At 39.6% G+C, this 27,171-nt stretch overlaps 2 protein-coding genes across 3 annotated transcripts; one reads left to right on the forward strand and one right to left on the reverse strand.

Moving 5' to 3' along the window:
* On the forward strand, positions 1–17,061 carry otoa (otoancorin). Its single transcript, XM_058647533.1, has 22 exons — positions 1–141; positions 856–932; positions 1,161–1,203; positions 3,133–3,256; positions 3,380–3,451; positions 8,581–8,775; positions 8,858–9,028; positions 10,158–10,289; positions 10,463–10,503; positions 11,212–11,302; positions 11,386–11,504; positions 11,595–11,736; positions 12,439–12,632; positions 12,715–12,805; positions 12,988–13,111; positions 13,198–13,388; positions 13,535–13,684; positions 13,795–13,937; positions 14,593–14,729; positions 14,856–14,953; positions 15,114–15,267; positions 16,433–17,061. The coding sequence occupies exons 2-22, from the start codon at positions 875–877 to the stop codon at positions 16,513–16,515; spliced, it is 2,553 nt and encodes an 850-aa protein (XP_058503516.1). The 5' UTR covers positions 1–141; positions 856–874; the 3' UTR covers positions 16,516–17,061.
* znf687a (zinc finger protein 687a) lies at positions 16,951–27,171 on the reverse strand. Of its 2 annotated transcripts, none has more exons than XM_058647532.1 (11): positions 27,055–27,171; positions 23,865–25,808; positions 22,907–23,162; positions 22,571–22,776; positions 21,560–21,744; positions 21,296–21,472; positions 21,027–21,189; positions 20,693–20,932; positions 20,493–20,605; positions 20,092–20,194; positions 16,951–20,006 (listed from the first exon to the last, which is right to left on the reverse strand). In XM_058647532.1, the coding sequence occupies exons 2-11, from the start codon at positions 25,785–25,787 to the stop codon at positions 19,392–19,394; spliced, it is 3,981 nt and encodes a 1,326-aa protein (XP_058503515.1). In that variant the 5' UTR covers positions 25,788–25,808; positions 27,055–27,171; the 3' UTR covers positions 16,951–19,391. The 2 variants fall into 2 exon arrangements, with proteins under 2 accessions (XP_058503515.1, XP_058503514.1); XM_058647531.1 differs by having other exon boundaries at positions 22,571–22,785.

Raw genomic sequence — 27,171 nt, forward strand, 5'->3', positions numbered from 1 at the left:
TTAACTAGTCAGTAGCCAGTGCACATCAGGAGAAGTGTGCAGGAATAATACGTCTGTCTCCATTTTAGACTGAGTTTTAATTGGTTTGTTTTTGATCGACGAGGAGCGAGACACAGACTCTGTGAGTACAAACGAACTAAGGTATGTACTCTTCTTGTACTCTGTGGCGTTTTGGTAGTTTTATGAAATTGTGTAAAAACATTAACACCGTTAAAACATGCATGATGCACGCACTGAGACTGTGGGACCTCAGTGGATTTATGTGTTTATGTTTAGACAGTTATTTGTACTGTTGATTTTATTTATTTTAAAATTTGTGATAGCTCTCCGCGATATACAATCGACAAATATGGAATGCGATGCAGTACTTTGAGTTTTGATGAGTAGTTTTGTGATATTAAAGAGATCAGTGTCTATTCCTCCACCCAAGGTCATCATTGGTCATAATTGAACACAATAAAATAAATCCAAGGCAAACAAATTAAAGGAATATGCAAATGTTTACAGTCATTTGGATGGCAAATCCAAGGCTCACGGTGCCTCAGTACACGGTGTACACATTTCTCACAGCATGTTAAGTCCATAGAGTCTCCTGCAGGAGAGGCAACAGAGATGGTAACCAGGACAGTGTGATCACAGATCCTCAGAGGGGGATGTTGTTCAAAAAACTGGAGGTGGTTCACTAGGAGACATGTTCTGCAACAAGTGGAAACATAATTAAGAAAACCCTTGCGTCCTATTACCTTTTTATGTCATGGGAAATAAGAAAGAGACGTCATTTTTAAAAAGGCAAAAAACTTAAAAGCCGTGTGAGACTCACCTGTAATGTGTTAATCATATCATCATGTTCAACAGAAACAAAGGTGTTTGCACCATGGTTTCAACAAGAGGAACATTTTCCCTCCTACTCTGCGTGGCCTGTGTCACCTTTGGTAAGAAGCTCATACACACTGTAACTGCTCACATTTGGCAAAGTGTCTGCATGTGTGTGTGTGTGTGTGTTAGAGAGAGAGCTACAAAGCTAACCCCAGTCCTCAGTGTGTGTGTGTGTGTGTGTGTGTGTGTGTGTGTTATGAGAGCCTTTTGTAAAATGAGTCACAACGAATGTTTACCACAGGCATGTTTTAACATATAAATTATGGAGGGTTGCTATGTTACAGGATTCGAGCTGCCGAAGTTACCAAGCCCTGATGTGAACATCAGGTAATTCTGCACGTGTGTGTGTGTGTGTGTGTGTGTCTCTGTCCATTTCCTGAAGAGACCAAAAATAAAAATGCAAAATCATGTGAATAAGTGATCTGTCGACCAAGGTTATTATAGTTAACGGAAAGTAACAAGATAACCAAAACTAACATTTTCGTTAACTGAAATAAAAACTGAAATAGAGTTTTTTTGTTTGTTTGTTTTTAAAAAGAAGAACAAACAATAACTAACTGAAAATAAATAGCATGTTTATAAAACTAACTAAAGATGAACTAAAATAGTGATGAAAATGTGCTTAGTTTTCATCTTTGTGTTCATATGAAGTTTATTAATGTTTTTCTCTGCTGGCAATTTTGAGACAGCATTTTCATTCATTCATAATTAAGTTTTTAAATATTTCTTTATACAGTGTGGGACATAAGGCTATGCAAGTTAAACATAGCATTTGTTATGTAGTTAATTGGGTTGAGTTGGTTCATCTCAGTGAATCAAACCTTTATTTTTTTTATTTTAGTCATGTTTTTCCTCAGATTGAGCTTTTAAACACTTTTAAAATGGCATCTTTTGCTGGGTTTTTATGACACACAATACTCATTTCACCTTTTAAATTCTTGCACCTGCACTAATATTAAGCATTTACAAAAACTAAAAACCAGCAAACGAATTAAAACGAACTAATTAAAGACAAAAAGTCAAAACTTAATAAAACTAATGAAAAACCAAAACTATTATAACCTCGCTGCCGACTCAGCTTAAAGGGATAGTTCCGTTTTTCTTAAGTGTGCTACTACTGTCAATTACCAGCCTGTGAATACTAAGAAAAAATACTACGAAAATTATATTTAAACAAAAAAGAATAAAGATTATATAAAATAAAATATTTGCCTCTGTGTCCACTGTACAATACCTGAATAAATAAGTTCCTATATACAGTAAAGAGTATTCATTGTAATTTAATTGTAAAAGTAATTGAACCTAAACAAGTGAGCTGTGTATAACCTAATATATATATATATATATGTTAAAGTGTTGAAATGTGCAAAGACATTGGTACCGAAGGCTGTGGCCATTCTTATATTAAAATATAAATATAATAATAAAAAATATACTCCTGCTTAAGTCAACAATATCTAATACATTCAGACAACCGTTTTTCTGAATCTGAAAATCAGTGTCGCCACAACACAGGAGCAGCTGCTCTGCTGCCGCCTTGTTTGGTAAATTTGTGTCACGACATGAATCTGAACAAAGCATTTCAAACACAGAAGTTGCAAAATAACACAATTACAATTCCTGATGGGGGAAACAGTGATGAATAACTTCTTTGTGCTCACAGAGAAGTTGTCTAACAAGGAGAAAAAGCAAACGTGACTATAACATAAAGGGTGGTTTCAAGCATTTTTTCCCCCACTTGGTCAAATGAAGAATAAACTTAAAATTATTATGCTGCTGTTTGTTTAATTCACATTCTGATACAGATTTTTTTTTTATTATTTGATTTTTCAGATCTTTTACACTGTTAAGAGCAGTGTAGGGCTTTTATTTGACTTTTAATGACTTTGACGTCGACTTTTTGTCAATTTTATTATTTTTTTACAATCCCAACTTCCTCTGGCATGGGGGGAATGAGACATGTATCTCAAATCCACTGTCTGATGATCAAATAACACATTTATCATTTATCACATTTAACAATACATTTATCTCTGGATATTAGTTAAAAAAAACTGCATATTTATTGGGTGAGTGGCCATTTAAGCAGGCATGTATTTTATTAGATGATCCTTTAGTAAAGAGGCTAAAACATGCTGGCAGCCATATTTCCAGTGAGAGCTCACTCCCACGTCTCAGGCTGGTTTCTAGCTGCGTGTTTGGCAACTTATCGCTTTAACTAACCAACTCCTGTTTCCACTCTCATTTCTCTATCAGTGATTTTCTTCTAGGGGACAAAAAATTCATCTTTCCCATTACCAACCTGTCCACTTTTTTTGATGTCCTGAAGTCAGTCACCGACAGAGACCCTCGATTCCCCATGGCTGACTTAAATGAAATGGTGGGGAGACACACACACACATACACACAAATACATTATAAAACAAATAAAACACTGCCTCTATTGTCTTTGTGTATGGTGATTATTTAGATCACAACTTTAACATTCTTTTTCTCTTTTTAGATGTGCAATTGCACATTTCTTCTCGAAAAGATACATCTGATGAAAAACTCCTCTGTCAGTAAACTGAAGACTGTATCCTGAAAACCAGAAAATTGCACGGCGAAATTTTGATCGTGTCTGCTTTTTGCTGCCGATTAAAACTTGAAGCTTTTAGACCGGGGTGTTGAAACTTTTTTTTACATGTGAAGATGTTCGGGGACCAATAGTCCTTTTTTAACAGTAACTTTTATATACAGATGCACTGTTTAATTATAATTAGTCATTTAACTATTACATTTTTGTCACATTTTGGACGACATACTATACTATGACTTTTTGGTCTCATTTTGGACGACATACTATACTATGACTTTTTGGTCTCATTTTGGACGACATACTATACTATGACTTTTTTGACTCATTTTGGACGACATACTATACTATGACTTTTTGGTCTCGTTATGGACGACATACTATACTATGACATTTTTGGTCTCATTTTGGACGACATACTATACTATGACTTTTTGGTCTCATTTTGGACGACATACTATACTATGACTTTTTTGTCTCATTTTGGACGACATACTGTACTATGACTTTTTGTCTCATTTTGGACGACATACTATACTATGACTTTTTGTCTCATTTTGGACGACATACTATACTATGACTTTTTGTCTCATTTTGGACGACATACTATACTATGACTTTTTGGTCTCATTTTGGACGAGATACCATACTATGACTTTTTTGACTGATTTTGGACGACATACTATAGTATGACTTTTTTGTCTCATTTTGGACGACATACTATACTATGACTTTATTGTATCATTTTGGACGAAATACTATACTATGACTTTTTGGTCTCGTTTTGGACGACATACTATACTATGACTTTTTGGTCTCATTTTGGACGACATAGTATACTATGACTTTATTGACTGATTTTGGACGACATACTATACGATTACTTTTTTGTCTCATTTTGGACGACATACTATACTATGACTTTTTGGTCTCATTTTGGACGACATACTATACTATGACATTTTGGTCTCGTTATGGACGACATACTATACCATGACTTTTTGGTCTCATTTTGGACGACATACTATACTATGACATTTTGGTCTCGTTATGGACGACATACTATACCATGACTTTTTGGTCTCATTTTGGACGACATACTATACTATGACTTTTTGGTCTCATTTTGGACGACATACTATACTATGACTTTTTGGTCTCATTTTGCACGACATACTATACTATGACTTTTTTGACTGATTTTGGACGACATACCATACTATGACATTTTGGTCTCGTTATGGACGACATACTATACCATGACTTTTTGGTCTCATTTTGGACGACATACTATACTATGACTTTTTTGTCTCGTTTTGGACGACTTACTATACTATGACTTTTTGGTCTCGTTTTGGACGACATACTATACTATGACTTTATTGTATCATTTTGGACGAAATACTATACTATGACTTTTTGGTCTCGTTTTGGACGACATACTATACTATGACTTTTTGGTCTCATTTTGCACGACATACTATACTATGACTTTTTTGACTGATTTTGGACGACGTACTATACTATGACTTTTTGGTCTCGTTTTGGACGACTTACTATACTATGACTTTTTGGTCTCGTTTTGGACGACATACTATAGTATGACTTCATTGTATCATTTTGGACGAAATACTATACTATGACTTTTTGGTCTCGTTTTGGACGACATACTTTACTATGACTTTTTGGTCTCATTTTGGACGACATAGTATACTATGACTTTATTGACTGATTTTGGACGACATACTATACGATTACTTTTTTGTCTCATTTTGGACGACATACTATACTATGACTTTTTGGTCTCATTTTGGACGACATACTATACTATGACATTTTGGTCTCGTTATGGACGACATACTATACTATGACTTTTTTGACTGATTTTGGACGACATACTATACTATGACTTTTTGGTCTCGTTTTGGACGACTTACTATACTATGACTTTTTGGTCTCGTTTTGGACGACATACTATAGTATGACTTCATTGTATCATTTTGGACGAAATACTATACTATGACTTTTTGGTCTCGTTTTGGACGACATACTATACTATGACTTTTTGGTCTCATTTTGGACGACATAGTATACTATGACTTTATTGACTGATTTTGGACGACATACTATACGATTACTTTTTTGTCTCATTTTGGACGACATACTATACTATGACTTTTTGGTCTCATTTTGGACGACATACTATACTATGACATTTTGGTCTCGTTATGGACGACATACTATACCATGACTTTTTGGTCTCATTTTGGACGACATACTATACTATGACTTTTTTGTCTCATTTTGGACGACATACTATACTATGACTTTTTGGTCTCATTTTGCACGACATACTATACTATGACTTTTTTGACTGATTTTGGACGACATACTATACTATGACTTTTTGGTCTCATTTTGGACGACATACCATACTATGACTTTTTGGTCTCATTTTGGACGACATACTATAGTATGACTTTTTTTTCTCATTATGGACGACATACTATAGTATGACTTTTTTGTCTCATTTTGGACGACATACTATACTATGACTTTTTTGACTGATTTTGGACAACATACAAAACTATGACTTTTTTGACCGATTTTGGACGACATACTATACTATGACTTTTTGGTCTCGTTTTGGACGACTTACTATACTATGACTTTTTGGTCTCATTTTGGACGACATACTATACTATGACTTTTTGGTCTCGTGTTGGACGACTTACTATACTATGACTTTTTGGTCTCGTTTTGGACGACATACTATAGTATGACTTCATTGTATCATTTTGGACGACATACTATACTATGATTTTTTGACTGATTTTGCACGACATACTATACTATGACTTTTTTGACTGATTTTGGACGACATACAAAACTATGACTTTTTTGACCGATTTTGGACGACATGCTATACTATGACGGGCCACACGGTGGTTTAGTGGTTAGCACTTTCGCCTTGCATCGAGAAGACCCGGGTTCGAGCCCCGGTTGGAACAAGGGCCTTTCTGCATGGAGTTTGCATGTTCTCCCCGTGTGTGCGTGGGTTCTCTGGGTTCTCCGGCTTCCTCCCACAGTCCAAAAACATGCAATGTGGGGATAGGTAAATTGAACACTCTAAATTGACCGTGAGTGTGAGAGTGAATGGTTGTTTGTCTCTATCTGTGTGTGGCCCTGCGATGGACTGGCGAACTGTCCAGGGTGTACCCCGCCTATCGCCCGCTGTAGCTGAGATTGGCACAGCACCCCCGCGACCCTCTGGTGGAGGATAAAGCGGTAGATGATGACTGACTGACTATACTATGACTGATTTTGGACGACATACTATACTATGACTTTTTTGACAGATTTTGAACGACATACTATTATGACTTTTTGGTCTCATTTTGGACGACATACTATACTATGACTTTTTTGACTGATTTTGGACGACATACTATACTATGACATTTTGGTGTCATTTTGGACATTTGACTTTAATGTGGCAAGAGTGGCGTTGTGGTGTCGTGGTTAGTTGTTGTCACCATTGTTGCTGTTGTAATAAAGTGCTGGGTTCGATTCCGACTCTGGCATCTTCTGTGGTGTATTTCATATGTTTTCCCTTACTAAAACAGATTGTGTTTTAACCTGACATTTTTGAGACACCAAAATGTTAGTATAGTACAGCATGAAAAAACAATGTTTAGTAAGGCATGGGAACCATACATACTATACACAGAAATACGCCAGACTTAGGATTGAACCCTGCATATTCTCACGACATACCATAGTTGTGACCTGCTAACCAGTACACCACCATGCCACTCAGTTCTCACAGTAAAATGTCGTACTTAAGTATTTCGTCCAAAATTTGACAAAGATGTCATAGTTTAGTATGTCGTCCAAAAAGTCACCAAAATGTCATAGTTTGGTATGTCGTCCAAAAAGTCACCAAAATGTCATAGTTTAGTATGTCGCCCAAAATTCAACAAAAATGTCATAGTTTAGTATGTCGTCCGAAATTTGAAAAAATGTCAGTTTAGTATGTCGTCCGTAATTTGAAAAAAGTCATACTTTAGTATGTCATCCAATATTTGACAAAATTGTCATAGTTTTAGTATGTCAGTCAAAATTTGACAAAATTGTCATAGTTTAGTATGTCGTCCGAAATTTGAAAAAAATGTCATAGTTAAGTATGTGGTCCAAAATTTGAAAAAATGTCATAGTTTAGTATGTGGTCCAAAATTTGACAAAATTGTTATAGTTTAGTATGTCGTTCAAAATCTGAAAAAATGTCATAGTTTAGTATGTTGTCCAAAATTTGAAAAAATGTCAGTTTAGTATGTCGTCCAAAATTTGACAAAATTGTCATAGCTTAGTATGCGTCCAAAAAGTTACCACATTGTCATAGTTTAGTATGTCGTTCAAAATCTGAAAAAATGTCATAGTTTAGTATGTGGTCCAAAATTTGACAAAATTGTCATAGCTTAGTATGCGTCCAAAAAGTTACCACATTGTCATAGTTTAGTATGTCGTTCAAAATCTGAAAAAATGTCATAGTTTAGTATGTGGTCCAAAATTTGACAAAATTGTCATAGCTTAGTATGCGTCCAAAAAGTTACCACATTGTCATAGTTTAGTATGTCGTTCAAAATCTGAAAAAATGTCATAGTTTAGTATGTGGTCCAAAATTTGACAAAATTGTCATAGCTTAGTATGCGTCCAAAAAGTTACCACATTGTCATAGTTTAGTATGTCGTTCAAAATCTGAAAAAATGTCATAGTTTAGTATGTTGTCCAAAATTTGACAAAAATTTCATAAGGTAGTATGTCATCCAAAATTTTACCAAAATGCTCTTTGGATTTCTTATTCATCTTGTTAAAGAATCAGGATTTTTCATATTTCCAAAAACAAGAACATACTCACTATGTCACCTGAATGTCAGACTGTTGTTATGTTGTTTAAGGTGCAGTTCTGCTTTGGGGGGTTTACCTGGGTCAACATTAATTTCAGTCACTCAATCACAATACAAAACAATACCTTATGCCTCCACGGACTCGGCACACTTGCTTGAATTTAATGTAAATGATCATATTATCATGGATACACTTTTATCCTTTCTTGACTCAAGCTGAAGAATGCTGACTCTGTGACATCATTGTCCAGCACTGCTCAGCAACTGTGTGAGCTGGGCACTGGAGTTCCCATGTTGTCATCCAACCTGTCTGAGTTCTCTGGTAAAACATCCATTCTCAAATATCTGCAATCCAATGACAGATTTCCAAAGAGTCCGATTTGCCAACAATTTATGGAAAAGATGGGCGGCAAAAAGGTGAGCCTGAAGGGTTAGCAGCTTGTCTCTCATGTGTTCCTCCTCAGTTTCGATGCTCATGTGTAAATATGCTTTCCTTTAGTGCAAAAACATTACCCATGAGGAGCTGAAGGACCTCAAGCCATTTGCAAGATGTATGCCACTGTGTGTGCTCAGGCGGCTCAAAGCCAAGGCAATCCTGGCTGACCAGACGACTCTGATGAACATCACCAAGTGCTTGAGAAAGGGGCAGTTGATGGCCATGATGCAGGGGGTGAGTGAAGCGAGAGCAAGTGGGAACAGGTAGTGATGTCACCAACAAGCATCTGAACTGAATCCCATGTTGAAGAAGTGAGAATGGCAATTTGACCGACACCATGTTGACGTTTTTCAACTGAAAGTTCACCTGAAACCAGGCTCCTACTGGATGATACTAGGTCCTAATTCGCGTGTCGTGTTTTATTTTCCGTTTTCTCTAAATACAACATCATTTACAAAAATTTTGTAGGGCAAAATGTTCCACGTAAGAAGACCTGAAACTAGCGATTGTGACAGTTAACTCTTCAGGAAAATGTCTACTGACATTGTAAATGAACTTAGGCCACGTCCAAATGGAAACGGCACAAAGCGTAAGCGATGTTTTTCTTTGCCGTTTTCAAAACGCTCCCCGTAAAGACGGCATCGTTTCAGGAAATATCTCCGTCCACACGGAACCACCTGAGACTCAAAACGCTGTAGTACATATGACAGGACTGTAAGATGAAAACAGAGACGTTTTACACATTACAGATATAATACCAGAAATAGGAGACAGAATGAACCAAGCCAGAGGAAAGAGAGGAAAATAATGTCTGTCTGTTTGTTTATGTTAACGGTTTGTGCCGTTTCCATGTGAATGTTTAGCGACTTTACAGACACCCGGTGACTTTTTTCCTTATTTTTTAAAAAAGCGACTAGAGAGAAATCTACAGACTTTCTGTCATAGATCTAAATACTTTACGAGAAGAAAAAGCACAATTCGAGATCCAGCTAACTGTATTTACTGTGGGCGGAGAGTCGGACACACACACACACAGAGCAGTGGAACAATCACTGATCTGTTTTGTTTATTCAAGTAAAAATAAGTTTTGTTTTCACCTTTCTTTTTTTTACAATTCAACACTTTTTTGCAATCGCCCCCTGGTGGCTATTCAATATATTTTTATGCGGGTTGGCCTCATTTGGCAAACAGTTAAGACTTTTTTACATGGCGTTTATGGGACAGAGCAGCAGAAAATAGCACATACTTTAACTGAACTTTGGAAAAGAGATGCACAAATCCAAAGGAAGCAGCATAGAGTTGATATTGAATAACCTGTGTCAACATTACTGTAAACCGGACTGAAGTGCATGTTTCTCTGTAGCTGAGAGAGAGTGTGGATCCCTCAGAGATGGTGGAGAAGTTGCCGGACTCTGTGCTTCAGATGATTCCTCAAAGCATCTTGAAAAAAGTCAATCTCACCGCTTTGAAGAATAAAAAGAAGATTTACTTACAGGTAACAACCGTGAATACCTGCACTCAACATTTTGACTCTGAATTATCATTATAGTTTTGACATTCATTATGAATATTTATCTCTAAGTCTAGAACAAACACCCTTCCATGATATATCACTTACATACTATTGCTGGTTATTTACAAACAACTGTCTCTTTTTCTTTGCTTCAGTCAGTATGCCAGGCAAAGATGATGTTCAGTCGTCAGTTGAGGTGAGTGATGCAGCAGTGAAAGACCCAAGAAACAGACAAAATCCTGCAATAAAAGAACAAGGATAAATTGTTGTCGTTTTCTTTTTAATTCCTGTCGAGCTAAGTAAAATATGTTCCAAGGTAATGAAAGCCCAAGAAACTTGGTTTGAACTTGTAAAGCTGTTATTAGTGACAGCTAACTTCCTTATTAGGGCCCGAGCACGAACGGAACGGCTCCTGGCTAAAAAGTTGTGCAAGGAACCTATTGTTTTCCTTCAGATTATTTTTATTGTTATATCCGTGGCTTTCCTGTCATTTTTGAGGTGCTTAACATGCATAAAAACTCTGGAAACTTGGCAAAAATGCGATATTGTCATAGTGCTTGGACCCATGTGTTGCACCAGGGCTCTATAGCACCCCCTAAGGTGAAATGTGAAGTTGCACTGAATTTCACAAAACTTGGTTGGAACTTGTTCCCCTTCTTATTCTGCAAAATATTGTAAAAAAAAAAATGTTTTACAAGGCAGTTGTGACCCACATTTTGTCAAATAATTGCAGGTTTGGATGTTGCACTCTGTAGTTCTGTGATTTTCATTGTTTCGTGTAGATCTCGTAAGAATATGGTTATTTAAATATGTCTCTAGTTTATAACATTAGACATTTGACAGTTATTAATGAAGTGGTCTCCTCATTGAATGTAATCACTTTTTTTTACTTTCAAAACTCAAGCGATTTTAGTGACGAGAAGATGGCTGACAGTGACACACAGGACATGATGAAGGTCCTATCAGATAATCCAGACTGTCTCTCCAAATTACAGGTACGTACGCTCATACATGCACATCTATCTGTACATAAGAAGTGTGTGATGTATAACTGCTGCTAACAAATTCATCTTTTCAGGCCGGGCGTGCTGCTCTAAGGTTTTTTGCTGCTGCAGAGAAAAGGAGAGAAGATTTTATCAAAAACATGACAGCGGAGAGAATGGATAAGATCCCTCTCATATTACTTCTTTACCTGCCGTAAGCAAACATCTTTTCTCTATTCTCTATTTTAATGCTTTTTTTTTTTTTAAATGAACTCACAATCTTTTGTCTCATTTACTCATGCAGGCCTCGCAAGGTGAAGGACTTGCCTAACTCTGTGTGTCCCAGCTTCCTCAGAAAGATGAAAGCGGCCAACATGACATTATTACATCCTCGTGCCCCGTCTCGCCCCGCACTCCTCCAGAAGGCTCTGGACTGTCTGGCAAATGTACACACACACACACACTGACACACACGGATACAACCATTTAATGCTTTGGTGTTGATGGTGCAGAGAGAATACACATAAAACATTTATTCCCATTGAATTGCTAGCCTCTCTTTTTACAGTTGACAAACAAACCATTGCAACCCAGTTCACAACACGTGTCTGATTCCTTTTTCTCTCCATTTCTGTAGCACAAGAGACAAACATAGATTTGCATAGATGAAACAGCCATGTTCAAAAGAAACATGTTTGATGAATGAATCAGTTTCATCTGTTGATCATTCTTAAAGGTGATAGAAGGCATATACGATTTTTGATTGCAGTTTCTGAATGTGAGGAACTGCACTCAGTGTTATACTACGTTCATGCACATGCACATGCACATGCACATGCACATGCACATGCATGATAATGTACCTACTCAGTTGTTTTTGGTGCTGCCAGAGTGCAATAAGCTGCACTATTGGGGTAGAGTGTGTGGTACAAACAATACATAAACAGAGTCTGTGGCCTGTTAATGAAAGTGAATAGACCGGCTTTAATCTATAGTATTTCATTTAAGTTTCCTTCATTAATGATGACACGTCATGGTCATTTGATGACTTGCCATAATGTTTTTTTTAATATATTTAGCCACTTAAATTAAAAATCATCTATTAATTGTTGTTGACAAACAACTGCCTAAACTATGGACTTTTACAGGGAAGGAATTTGTCAGCACTGACCGGTGAGGATATGTCCAAGCTTGGACAACTCGTGTGTGAGCTGTCTGCTTCCCAGCTGCGCCTCATGTCCCCTAATGTTGTCAACTCCAGTCTGCAGCTCATGGCTTCATGCGAGTACATACCTCAAAGACACCGAGCAGATCTGAAACAGCTGATGAAGGAGACTTATGGGTAGGACATCCTCCGTGTGGTAACTGCACCCAGAGGAAGGCAGAAAGAGCAAGTGTCTAATACATTTTTAAATCTCCTGCAGGGATCCATCTGATTGGTCTGCAGAGACAATGGAAGCACTGGGTCCTCTCCTTGTTTTGGATGAGAATGCCATATCTTCTCTGCCAAATAAGGTGTGCATCGTTTCTCATTTCTGTCCCATGTTTTATGTACAAGGATGCAGCTCATGACATCTTCCACATTTTTTTTTTTAATTCAATGAATCATTAGCTCCTCAAATCAACAACGTGTTTATCTCTCTACTAGGTAGGGCCATGGTTCATACATGTATCTTCTATATCTCTTTTTCTGTCAGCCTTGGATGAAGGACGTCCTCTTTTTTGTGATGCTGCGCATGGCCAACACCCCTCATACACTGAAAAAGAAACTGTTCACTCTGGTCACGGCCATGACATCACATGCAGCATGTAGGAGAACAGGTGAGTACATTTCTTTTTCTATTCATGGATTGAGAGTGTGCTTATTCCTCATATGCTCTGTGTTTCTTTCCCACTGTTTCTCTCAGCTAACATCACCACGGACAATGTACCCACTGTGATGACGGTCAGGGTACTGGGAAAGAACAATGTCTACTGGACAGCGGCACAGCTGGACAAAATGTCAAATGAAACCTTCCTTGCTATTGTAGAAATACTTGGTGCCATCCCTGACTTCAATGAGAACCAACTCGCTGTGCTAACCAAAAAAGCAATTCAGGTACTATTGACTTAGAAAAATAAAGTGCACCATCCTCTTCCCTTCTACTTTCAGAATGTTTGCTCCATTTAGGCTAACACCATTTGTATGTGTTGTAATTGTTTTGTTTTAGTTTAAAGGTGTTAACTTATTACATGCTTCTGCAGGCGTTCGGCCCAGTGTCACAATGGACTGAGGCTGTAGTGGAGCAGATAGGATGTATAATCAAGGGCTTCTCTGACGAAGACCTGGAGACTTGTCCTTTGACTCTGGACACTATCAAAGACACTGTCAACTGTGGCTGGAATGCGTCACAGGTGAGGAACAGAAACAGCCTCATGTGCTGCTCATGACATTTACACATTTGCTTTTGCTTTTGCTTTGCTTTGCTTTTTTGGGCCCTAATCAGGACGAGCTCTCCCCACAGGTGGTGTCAGTGTGGAAGGCCATTGCTAAAAATGACAACCTGACTGCACAGCGGCTGGGGGTTACAGAGATCGTCACACTGAACCAGTTCCTGTGTGGCCTCAACACCAGCGAGATCAGACAGCTTGACGAGGAAGCTTTCAGGTTTGTGATACAAACATAATACATTATATTATATTAGAGAAAAGGTTATATTAAATATGTATTCCTGTTAGCAGACAAAGTGTAACAGGGAACATCAGTCAGTCATCATCTACCACTTTATCCTCCACCAGAGGGTCGCTGTGCCAATCTCAGCTACATCGGGCGATAGGCAGGGTACACCCTGGACAGTTCGCCAGTCCATCGCAGGGCCACACACAGATAGAGACGAACAACCATTCACTCTCACACTCACTCCTATGGTCAATTTAGAGTGTCCAATTTACCTAATCCCCACATTGCATGTTTTTGGACTGTGGGAGGAAGTCCGGAGAACCCGGAGAGAACCCACACACACACGGGGAGAACATGCAAACTCCATGCAGAAAAGCCCTTGTTCCAACCAGGGCTCGAACCCGGGTCTTCTCGCTGCAAGGCGAGAGTGCTAACCACTACACCACTGTGTGGCCCTAACAGGGAACATATTTCACATATTTCTGGAAACACTGAGCAGCCTTGGCTGTAATTCGCACACTCTGAGTGTTTTCTCCAGAATTCATCTTATATTTACACTTCAAACTGAAATGGAATTGTCACAACATTGCTGTATATTATAATATAATGATCGCGTGTGTGTGTGTGTGTGTGTGTGTCACAGGGATGCTGTGGGCTTGATTAATGACATTAAGTGCCCCTCCGTGGTGACAAAGCATTTGAAACTTCGTCTTGTGTCTTTGTTCGGGACGCCCAAAAACTGGACTGAAGTGCAAGTGTGTGAGAGTGGCAACAACATTGGTGAGCTGCAGGAAATCAGACTCTACTAGACAATCCTCAGATGTGTAACGGCAGCTTTACTTGTGCTGTGCCTTTGCTCAGTAGCCTCTTACAATATGCTGACCTGTTGTTTTCTGTCATCCTCAGCTGGGTTAGATCCAGAAGAGTGGAAGTCTCTACGTGCGTCTGTCTTTTCATTTATCAGGGAAACTGCTATCCCACTCATACCACCCAAAACCATGGCTGTAAGTCAACTTTTGTTATCAGAGAAATGCTGCTCACTTCCAGAATGGCATATATGGTAACCTGAGTAAGGTTTTGAGTGGAGGACAATTTGCATGTAGTGTATACTTTGCTATATTGCTTACCTCTGAGCTGTGCCTCTGTCCCCCCCCCCCCCCCCAGACTTTCTCTGTTGAACAGCTCATGGAGCTTGGTCCTGGAAATGCTGCCATGGTAACTGACGAACAGCAAAGAGCGCTGAGTGATGAGCAACTAGCCGCTTTAGAAGAGGCTCTGACCGGGCCTCCTGAGCGAACCCTAAAGACTGGCACTTCAGGTGAGAGGATGTATGCATGTATTCAAAAACTCTCTCTATGAGAGTTAGAAGGAGCCATCAGCCAGGTGTCATGCACTTCATTTATAAGCCCCATTGAAGTCATGGGTTTTCCTTTTTGTTTTATTAAACCTTGATTTACAGAAAAATAGTAAAGCGACTGTAATATTTATGACTCTGTATGCAACAGGGTGTCGCACATAGACCAAGGATACTATGCAATTTTTGCTAATCTGCTGAACTTGTTTCCATACATGCGACACCTATTGCATGTCTTTATGTACTCGATGTGAGGGTCTAAGGTGTCACACACAAGGCAAAGTGTGTTTGTGATGTTGGGCTATATCAATAAAATTGATTTGACTTGCCTAACAAGACAAATTAACTTCACAGATTATTCCTATCATTACAGGTTTCTCCGAACAGCTTCATTAGAAATCAAGCAGTGTGATTTGATCAGGTTTTAAAAAGCAGTGAAGGGCAACATAAACAAACGACTTCAACAACTGGGTCAAATAATGCTTTTTCTTGATTGTGGTATAAGTATATAAAAATATTTTTATCCACTTCCTTGGGAGCAGACGAAAAGCATATTTTATGTGAATTGAAGTGCCAGTGCGGGCCTTTGCAGCAAGTAACCAGTTGGAACAAGGGCCTTTCTGCATGGAGTTTGTATGTTCTCACCAGTGTGTGGGTTGGTCTCCTCCCACAGTCCATAAACCTGCAGATGTGGGGATTTGGTAAATTGGACACATTAGATTGACTCTAGGTGTGATTGTGAGAGTGGATGGTTGTTGATATGCATCCAGGAAAGTGATTTGGAGCTGCACTGTGAAAGAAACAGCAGCAGTTGCTATTGTGCTTGGATTTTCATTATTTCAAGACCAAGTTCACAAGAAGCCAAAATGGTGATCATGACTGAAATACATGTCCTACTGCACATCCCGGTTTAGTTTTTTTCCAGGTCTTAGTACTGCTGTATGAAGCGGTCTCACTTTACTTGCACCATGTGTTTCTTCTGCCTCACCTGCTCAGTTCAGACATACATCTTTAACTAACACTGCTCTGTAAATGTGTGAATGTAAAATGCCATCGTTCATGATAATTGTAAAGGATTTCATGAAAGAAGCCTTTGCATTCAGTCTTCCTTTCACCCTCTCTTGTCCAGGAGCGCCATCACTGGGTGTGGAGGGGACCACAGCTTTCATGAAGCCCCTTCTCTTCTTCCTCATGGTGGTCCTGCTGCTGTGAGACCAGAGTCACCAGATAATTGAGTGGTAGAACCTGCAGCAACTTTAGATAAGCACTCACATTGATATAGCATTATTTCTATTTTTACATATATATATATATATATATATTTCTATATTATCTATGACAGACTATTGGTGACACTGTGTAATTCTTCAAGTTAATCTATTTGTGATTAACCCATTTCTCATAGACGGGTTATTGTTATTCTTAAATTTCCGTATTTATCAAGTTCACTTTTGAAACTTTCTGTTGTTTTACATTTCACATAAAGTATATTTTAGTTGAATGAAGAGGTATATACTGTCTGGGCATGTGATACTGTGCCCACAGAAGACGATGTGTGATTAAAATAAATGGTAAATTTGGAGACAGAAAACAACATTTGGTAAGAAATTGTATCCTCAAGGCAAAATAGGAGTGTGACAGAGTGTGTAGGGTCTTTCTCTTTTTTTAATCTCAGTGATATTGATGCATGGATATTATCTCAGGAATGAAATCTGTAAAAATAGAAGCATGTAAGAAACAAACAGCTGTAACAATGGTGCCATTAAACAAAGAAAAGCATCCCAACACTGCAAGCAAAAACATCAGCACATCAGTTGTAAGTTTGTTTTTCTGATCAATGTCAAAGACTGCAAGAATAATCACTCGGAATAAATGGTTCATCGTGTCTTCGTGTTTTCAGGAAAGCATACAGAATAAGAACAATCTCACACACACACAAACACACGTGTATATACAGTAAAGAAAATAAAAAACCGGGAAACTTCTACATAGAAAAAAGCCAAAATAATAATGACTTCCATTTCTTAGAGGACTCTGATGTAAATACAGTAAATTATATTCAAAAATGCAATTTTTACTCAAAGGTTTTACAACAAAATGTGTGTACACATCAGATTATTGCCAACAATTTTCCAAATCATAGGGAAAGGTTTGAAGTTCAATTTTCATCTTCCAGAACTTTGAACTTTTCACTTTGAACTTTACAAATTTACTGTACCTGAAGGTTATTCATAACAGACATTATTGCTCTCATCCATTGCACAGGAAAAAAAAAGAAAAAAAGAATTACATTTCATACTAAGGGATCTAATTAAGAGGCTAATTAGGTCCAAAGTTAGTCTTTATGATAAATAAATGTATATCCTACATATCTCATTAACACACTACAACATACGGCAGCCAAAGGCTGCCTCTGCAGTTGGGGAATCTAAATTGTTGTTTTATGCTACACAAAATGACTAGTGATGACTACACAGTGTGGCCAGAAAAGCATGTGCTCAAATATCTTTTTGCATGCATCAACAGAAAACGCTAGGTAATGAAGTGGGACACATGTAAAATAATAAGATGTTCTTTTATTGATCCTCATAGAGATAATCCAGAAATGGATACTACCACAAAAAATGTGTGAGTGAGATTTAGCCCCGAGAGGACGACACATAGTTGTTTGATTATGCCTCGCTTCTGCGGTGCAAAAAAGCCGCATGGATTCTAGTATGGCCAGTCTCCTTAATGACACATTGGCCATGTATCATATATGTGTCTGACCACATACTGAAATGACACAAATATGAATTGAAAAATCGGAATTTTCTTTCTCCTCACAGCTGTGGGGGGAAAAAAACAATCAGATCTGAGTCACATGAACTGAACTAAAAATCTGATTCTCTTCCCTTAAACCTGGTAATCTAAATGAAGCCTTTAATAGTTCACACGTAATCTCAAACACCACAATGGTTTTCTAAAAATGTGTAAAAACCAGTGATTTAACAGATAAACACCTTGGCTGGCGTTTGATGAGAATATGACAATCTCCTCAGTAGCATCAAAGCATCAAAACAAAAAAACAGTCCCTTTCCATTGCAGTCAATCGACATTCACTGAATAAAAAACAAGGGTGTTAGTTCTCTGCTTGTATGTGAATGTGGTCTCAGTAGTGAACTCGTCTAACTAACTATCTACTAACTATCCACTGACTGTGAATCAGCTCCGATATGACTCGTTTCATTACTCAACAGAAAAGTATCATTCCATCCTGTATGTTTGAAGGTTAACGCTGGTCACTCAGCAACAATCACATTTGCTTGTTTATTGTTTTTCATTCACATAAAAGTATCTTTGGTTGCATTAGTGTGCTCACAAACATTTTAAAGAGATGTTGGCAATAAATTAAGGCATATTTACTTTGGGCTATATTCAGATTACCAGCGACACTGCTCAGTCTGATTCATTAGAGGTCAGGTTTGATGTCTCAAGTCTCACGACTGCCATTTTGAAAAGCATGCATTCACACAAATACATTTTTTTCTTTTTTTTACATGCATCATCAAAAATATTTGAGCTCACTCTGTTTTAAAGAGGAAGGTCATATAAGATGTGCCTTTACGGATCCACCATGTGCGAAAATGGAAGAAGAAAATAAATGGAATTGGAAGCTTGGTAAGTTTAACTACACTTCTAGAGCAGTGTATCCCAACCCCGGTCCTCAGGAAACACTGCCCTGCATGTTTTAGATGTTGCCCAGCTCCAACACACCTGATTCAGATGAACAGCTCGTTACCAGGCTTCTGCAGAGCTTGTTGACGAGCTGATCATCTGAATCAGGTGTGTTGGAGCAACATAAGTGTTCCCTGATGACCAGGGTTGGGATACACTGCACTAGAGAGCTACACTTAATGATTTTTTTTTTAATTTGCCAAAGGCAAAAAGCTGCATGGATTCATAAATCAGACACAAATCTGGTTTGAAAATTGGAATTGACGACCAAATTTCCGTTTGCGAGTCACATCAGTTCTGGATATGAATCACTGCAGCTTGGTTATCTTTTATCTTCTACCTTCACAGACCTTGCCCTTTTATCTGCCATTTTAAGTAGTTTTCCTTGCATTCCTTGCAATGATAAAAGCCATGCCATGAGTTCTAAAGTGTGTATTCAGATCTGATGCCTTTTCAAAATGTTTACCACAAACCTCACAGGCCAGAGTGTCCTCCTCTTCCTTCCCTTGAGCTATGGAGGGCTGAGAGGAGGGAGACAGTGGTGCAGAACAATCCTGATGATTTTTATCATCATGGTTCCTGCTGTTACCAGGGGAGGGTGCTGGGCGCGTGCTGAGGTTGTCACTGGCTGTATCTTTCATTTTGTGGGTGATAAAGCGATGGCGTGACAACGAGGAATTTGACGTAAAGCAGGCGCCACACTGTAGACACTGCAGACCACCACCTTCTGTCCCTCCTCGTTTGTGCTGGCTGATGTGCTCCAGGAACAAAGTCTGGTCCTCTGTGGCAAAGCCACAGTGGACACAGCGAAATCCAGAGTCGGGCTGCGAGTATGGTGCAGAGGAAGAGGACCGTAATTTCTTCACAGGAGTCATCCCATCTGTGGACTCCTCACTATGCTCAATCTTCACAGTTCTTCTCCGTCTCCGTTGAGCCCCCAAACTACTGTCCTGTTCTGAGGAGCTGTCAGCCTCATCTCTGCCTCCCTGTGACCAGAAACAAAACGTTTGGTGTTAATCACAAGCGCAATAATACATTCTTCATAACTTACTAAGAAAATCAATAGCTTACCATTGGTTTGTCCTCGCTCACAGAGCTCAGGCTGTGTCTCAGCTGAACATGCCTCTCCAGTAACGCTCTGCTGTTGAACATTTTCTTACCCTCAGTACAGAACCTGCACAAGCACACACATACACATGTGAATTTTTGATTTAAGTGCTTATTCTTGCTTTTCAGGAAACTGGGGATGTTTTGGTTTCAGCAGACACGGCAACAGATACATACAGAGTTTCTGAATCAGAATATAATCTGAATATTTTTACTGGGTAGGATATTAACATCACTACATTTTATTTCGAAACCAAATATGCACAGAGTCTATCTACAGAGTTACTGTAGGCTACTGCAAGTGTAATCAAAAGAGGTAATAACCATGTTATACAAGTTGAAATTCATCCTCATCGAATACTCACTGGCAGCGGAAACCACGATTCATGATTTTGTGTTTGTCTCTAATGTGACGTCGCATACTCGAGGTCGTGGTGAAGGAGCTCTCACATTTGTTGCAAGGGAATTTCTTCAGCGTCTACACAACATGAGCACACACAAGTCTATGAATACATCAAATCATTTAGGAATGCTTCCGGAAACAAAACAAATTCACTCAAATTACTTTGCCATGCTGTTCGGCCATGTGGTTAATGTAGTCTTCCTTCTCTGTGTAGCGTGCATGGCAAGGTACACACTTCCATCCTGAGGGGGTCTTCATCCTCCCTTTTTTTACTTTTTCTTCTTTCTCTTCACTCATCTGTTCATCCCCATCTGAGCTTTCCAACTTCACTGAGGGCTTTAAATAGGATGAAGCAGGTGGAGGTGTAGGCGAGTCTTCTTTCAATGCGACAGCCTTGTGGGTCTGGGGAACAGAGGAGTCGGGGGTAAAACACTTAAGGGGGTACAAAAGACGGAGAACGTAAATGTATAAGAATGTAGATATACTCAGGATATACCTTTAAATGGTCTAGTAGAGAATTCCTTTGAGAAAACAGCTTGGTGCACTTGGGGCATTTAAACACATGCACCTTCTGATTGGTTAAATGGGTGTCAAAGTGGACATACAGCAGGGGCTTGTGGGTAAAAACTGTGTCACACATGACACATTTATAAATCAACCTGTAAAAGAATAAAAAAAACAGCTCAATTTCATTGTCAAGACATTTACTTTGATGTGAAAAGACCCAGCTTTAAATCTGTGTGGGTGTTTGTGTGTATGCAGTACGTTGCCTGTCCTTCAGTGACGGTGGAATGTTGGGCAGCGATGTGGTCCTGTATGCTGGGGGCAGATTTGAAAGCCATAGGACAGCTGGGGCATTTGTGAAACATATCACAATGAGCCTGCTGGATGTGGGACTTCACAGAGTTCAGTCCACCAAACACCACCAGGCAACTGAAACATCTGCAAAGAGAGGATAAAAAAAACAGTGAAATGATGCACAGTCGGGAGCAGAGTTTCACAAGACAACCAGGTGGTGAGAGGTCACACCTGTATCCGATGCGGCGGGCAAAATGCAAACAAGTCTTGTCTAAATGTGTTTGAAAAAGCGACTGCTTGGCTGTGCCCCCACACTCTGGGCACACGTGTGGTGAGCAACTTTGGTGGATGCGTCGATGAGCTGCTGCACTGCAGTTGTTGGGCAGGAGCATGGGAGGAGAACACTCTGTACATGGCTGGAGGAAAACAGACAGAAGAGTAGAGGACAAAAGAGGGAATTAGGTAGAATTTATTATATCAGTGGAAAAACAAATCAAAACTCCCTCACACAAAGGTTTGTGCAGCTGATCTTCTTAGGACACTGTATTGACTTTTAACAATTTTGGACAGCCTATCTAAATCTAACGCAATAGCACTAACCATAACCATAATTCAAATCTTTGTCCTAAACTTAACCAGTTCCTCAGAAATGACGTTCTGCCTCACAAGGACCAGCTTTTGGTCTCTTTGGCCCCCTTTACACCTGGTGTTAAAATGTGTTTTCCTGACCACGTGTTCAGGTGTAAATATAACCGAGGACGGATTGTTATCCGAGCCACAAAACCACTTCTGGAGGTAATTGGAGACGTATTGTGACCATATTAAACAAAAGAGTAAATGTGATGCGTCTATGCTCCACCCTTAACAACTACGTGAGTGGAGGTACTTGGTGGCTCTGAGCACAGCTAACATGCACAGTCTCTCTGCTTCCAATCGGGTTTTCCACTCGTCAAAGACGACTTCTTCCACTGCTTCGAAAAGAAATGAGGAGTCCATACAATAGTGCGACTTCACATGCTAATTGTTGTTGTTGTTGATATGGCAGCGCAGAGGGGGAGGTGATGTTAGGGGGATGATTGTGATTGGATAGCAATCAGACCTTAATGTGGACACGGGAGATGCATGTTAATACCAGGTGTAAATGCATGTGGTGAAGCACTAATGTAAAGGGGACTTATGAGGACTACTAGTCATGACAAGGTCAGTGTTTATGCTAGAAATGGTCCTAAAGTACACACTCACCGTAGTGTCTCCTTGTTTGATTTCTTGAAAATGCTCAGCTACCTCTTCTTTGCTGCCAAACTGAGCCTGACACTCAGGGCATTTATTGCCTGTGTACTGCACTTCGTCTGCTTTCTTCTTAGTTACTGCTTTGTGTGACTGCAGTTTTGGGGTTTGGGTCACTGGCACTGAAGAGGATACTGAAGATGCTGAAGATGCTGAAGACGCTGAAGACGCTGAAGAGGATGACAGGAAAGAGAAACAGCACAGTTGCGAAATCAACAAGGAATATACAAAGGGGAATATAACCACACATAGGAATCACTTCCTGAAAATCACAAACCAATTCTCACTGACCAAGTGCCGTGGGTTCCTGCTGACTGATCATCTGCTCCACAGGTACAGTTTTCATGACCAGGTGTGAACACTGCATGATCAGTCCTTTCTCCTTGTGCTCTCTGGCGTGTAAAAGCAGGCTACATTTGTTGAAAAATGCCAAGCGCTTGGCACAGTGGTTACAAGTCACTTCGATCCTCAGTGAGCGTCTATCATAGTGTCGGGCCAAACTCTGCTCCAGGGCAAAGGCATCACCACACTCCAAACAACGGTAACCCTGCAAGACATCCAAATACTTTGATTAATTAAAAAAAAAAAAAAAATTGATACCACTTATTCGTGTTTGATATCGATATCACAGCCTTGAGTATCTACATAACACTCGTCTGTTTTGCTTTTTGTCAAAGATAAGTCGACAAAGCTCACACGGTCACTGCATTCCGCTCTTACATTCATTCATCTCTGTTAACATCCTGTGTTTAATAAGCCATTTAAATGATATTCAAGGTTTCGGGGTTGTATCAGATTTTTCATTTTTCCTTAACCAAAATCTGATCCAGTGATTTTGGTGACTGGTATCAGACTGATATCAATACTGAATGTCTGATTGGCTCATCCCAAATTCTATCTTTCATAAAGTTGAAACGCTTTGTCAAGCTAAACGTAATTATAAGATAGAGTTTGATCAAACTGTAGAAAGTTTGGCAGGATTTTAAACATTTAGGACTGCAAATATATGGGGGGGGGGGGGGGGGGGGTTCAAATTGGTCTGCAATATTTAAAAAATCTGACAAATCTTAAAACTTGTCAGTTAAACATCATACATGAAAAAGACAAATTTGAGAAGCTGGGATCCATAAATTTATAACCCATTTTAGAAAATTAACTAAAATGATTTCTCAGATACTAATATAGTTGCTGAAAAACATTTATGTAGCTAATCTGATTTATTGCAGGACTATACACAATGGCATCTTACCTGTGCAGGCAGAGGAATGCCCCACTCTGCAGGAAGAGGTGAGCTCAGGTCTGGTTTATAACTGGGCAGCAGGTTCTTGCTGTTAAGAATTTTGTTGAAAGCTTCTACCAGACTTGTTTGACTTTTGGATATGATGGCCCCAGTGTTGTTGACTATGGATGCTGGTCTGTTACCACTTGGGAGCAGCGGTGAAGGAGAAGAAACAGACATCCCACTCTTTTGAATCTTCTGGCCCAGACTGCACAGGTTGATCCCACCTGAGCTGACTCTCGAGGAGGAGACAGAGGGCAGGGCTGCAGTTTTGGTGATGTTGACAGCTGTGGAGGAAATTTTAGGTTTGCTTTCCACTGCAGATTTCTGTTTTGATGAACTGACACTCTCTGGTGGTGCAGGACAAGCATCCTGGTGCATTGTTACTACAGGCAACTGAGAATGCTGAGTTAACTCCCTCATGGATTTTGTGTTATGATGTTCTGGTGAAGGTTTTGAACTATCCACAGCCCTGGAAGTGGTTCTTGCATTTCTAATTGGTGACAAACCAGTTACAGTTCTAGTGATGCTGCCTGTAGGCATTTTGATTTTAACTTTGAGAGGACGCAGTTGGGAGGAATCTGTCTCTGCTGCATTAGCAAACACAGTTTCCTCGGATGATGTAGCAGCACCACTGATCTCCTCTTTTAACTTTTCTCCACCTCCAGCCATCTTTTCACTCAGCTCTTCAGTGTGACCTGGTCTGTCCGCTCTGCTAAGCTCACTATCCTTGACTCCCTCTCTGGGATGAATGTCTGTGTGGTTTTCCACTAGACCTGGTGTCTTGCCTAAATCATGGCTGCTGCTCCTGGTGGGGACCACAAGACCCATCTCACTGGGCGGTGGGCTCTCAGGCGAGTCCCTCTCATCAATCACATGCTCTGGATATTTCTCTTCTTGGGGTGATGCAGAGCCTGTGATAATAGATGGAAGGCATTCCTTGGGGCTCTGTGGCTGAGGACCTGCTGAAGGAGAACTGGAGGTGGTAGGTTGCCCTTTGTCCTCCAGAGTGGGTTTAAGTTTTGCAGCTGCCAGAGATAAAGACAGATGAGGCGGACGAGAAATGTCAGACAAATTGCTTTTCAGAGACCCAAGCAGCTTAGACTGAACTTTAAATTTGGGAGGGGATGACACTGGAGATTCTGGGCTCTCCTGGATCACCAGTGGACTCCCCAAGTCTGGTTCAGAGTCAACATCATCTGATTGCAATGCATGATTAATTCCCACTTTAATACTCCCATTTTGTGGTACAGGAGAGGACCGTGGATCACCACGGAGACAAACTTCTTCTTTCTGAAGGGAGTAAGGAGAGACTGGAGAGTTTACAGAGTGTGGAGGGGGAGGATTTGAGGAGTTGTGACCAGTACTGGTCAGAGACTGGGGAAAGAGGAGGGGCTTCAAACTGCTCATGACATCTGGTGTATGCTGGATCGATCCAACCTCAGCTCTTTTATAGTCATCACTCTCATTATCATTCAGGGTGGATCTCAATGGTGACCAAGCAGCACGATTCCCGGGAGCAGATGCTTCAAACCCATTGGCTATCTGGGATTCCACAGCAGCATCAGAAGTCGGTTTGAGATCGAGTTCTGAGGTTAGATCACTAAAGCTGCTTTGACAATCTGTTTTATCACCTACTGACTTCCCCTCCTCGTCAAAAGACTCAGAACATATGGCGTTCTTCACAATAACGCTGACCACAGGACGGTCACTGCCTGAGGCAGGAGAGCAGGGAAAGCATGAGGGAGACCCCCTCTCTCTCCCAGGTGCATCAGTTCCCACATCATCCCGATCTTCGTCTGGACTAGACTGGATGGCCTCTTTGGCATCAATGTCAGGAATATCAAAAGCTGCCAGCAAATCATCAAAGTCTGGGGTCTTCATGTCCCCCATCGCTGGCACGAGGCTCAAAACCTGTAGATTTAAATCACAATAAATCATTAATATCAGAAGCCAAATACAACGGCATCATTGCAAAATTCAGAAAAACTATAATTTGTGTTTACAGTGTGTGAATGGCGCCTCTTGAACCAGAGACCGTGAGTCACATGATCCTAAAATGCAACAACTCAGGTGAGTGTTTTCTTTCCTTTTCTTTTTCAATGAAAGGTCCACAGATCTGAAATTGTCTTTCACCAGAAATAAAAACATGAGCTGAAGCCTTTAACTCTGGAGACAAGACTATAGCCTAAATCAGCCATTCCAAGAAGAGACTGGATCACGATCCACAGATGTATTTCGGGTCACCAAATAAATGTGCTTCCTTTAGAGAATTGTTAAATAAGATGTACAAAATGAAATATTGGTTAATTTATTAAATGTGTATCTCTTGGAAATGTTTGATCTTCAAAATTATATGAGATGTAATATAAACAGCCATAAATGTGATAATATGCACAAATTTGCTCTTGTCACACAACTTATATATTTAAATAGGGTAAACTTTTATTATCTTTAAAAATTTCACCAGTGCAAATTTACCTCCTTGCATTGGGTTAAACGATTACAGTAAATATGTGAACACTGAAATCCTGACATAAATATCCAAAGACAAATGCTCTTAACTGTTGTTTTTAGTCGTAAATCATCAATGCATGTTTATACATGTTCATCTTTGCAGTACTGACAACTGTCAATGTTTGTTAGGCCTGTTTTACTGTTATTTCAGCTTGACTTAGAATGGTAGTGGAGTAGTTCAATTAAATATTTGTATTATTTATTTATTTTTAAAGCCTAACCAGATTAGAGGTTTGCAAATTAGAGCTAAGCAAATAAAGGTTAAACTTCTGTCTGGAAGTGACAACAGCTTGTACTACACGATGCTCCGATGTGTCTAAGGGCAAAAAGTACGCGTTGTGTTACTAACCATGTTCCACGCTTTAGTAACAATAACAATCATGTGTTATGACGCAAAACACACAAAAACACAAGTTCCTCTTGTCAAACTTAACTATCATGCGGCAACAAGTGGGAGCTACTGCTAACTGCTAGCTACAGCCATAGCATTCACCTGCTAGCTTGCCTTGCTAACGTCAGTCAGTCCACTTGCCTTTAACACTTTGAATAGCTCGGTGTTACACTCAGCTAATGTGGCCCTAACACGACAGATTTAATGCATGTACTTTTGTCGAAGCAAACGCTTCTATTTCATTTCACTTACCTGCTAGTTTACAGTTAGTTCCTGACTTTTCTTCCGGACGCACAAGTTCCCCGTCACCACATCATGCGACAGTGACCTACTGACAGCCAGGCAGAAGTTTGCCCACTTCAGTGTTCT

Source organism: Solea solea, chromosome 13 (genome assembly GCF_958295425.1).
Source record: "Solea solea chromosome 13, fSolSol10.1, whole genome shotgun sequence".
NCBI classification, from domain to species: domain Eukaryota; kingdom Metazoa; phylum Chordata; class Actinopteri; order Pleuronectiformes; family Soleidae; genus Solea; species Solea solea.

Excerpts from the sequence above, each read along its gene's own strand:
- otoa (XM_058647533.1), top strand. The coding sequence starts at position 875 with ATGGTTTCAACAAGAGGAACATTTTCCCTCCTACTCTGCGTGGCCTGT. Across the intron at positions 10,504-11,211 it reads ATGTTCAGTCGTCAGTTGAG|CGATTTTAGTGACGAGAAGA; the intron begins GTGAGTGATGCA and ends TCAAAACTCAAG. Across the intron at positions 11,303-11,385 it reads ACTGTCTCTCCAAATTACAG|GCCGGGCGTGCTGCTCTAAG; the intron begins GTACGTACGCTC and ends TCATCTTTTCAG.
- znf687a (XM_058647531.1), bottom strand. The coding sequence starts at position 25,787 with ATGGGGGACATGAAGACCCCAGACTTTGATGATTTGCTGGCAGCTTTT. Across the intron at positions 22,786-22,906 it reads GCAGGAACCCACGGCACTTG|CGTCTTCAGCGTCTTCAGCA; the intron begins GTCAGTGAGAAT and ends CATCCTCTTCAG. Across the intron at positions 20,606-20,692 it reads TGGCCGAACAGCATGGCAAA|ACGCTGAAGAAATTCCCTTG; the intron begins GTAATTTGAGTG and ends CATGTTGTGTAG.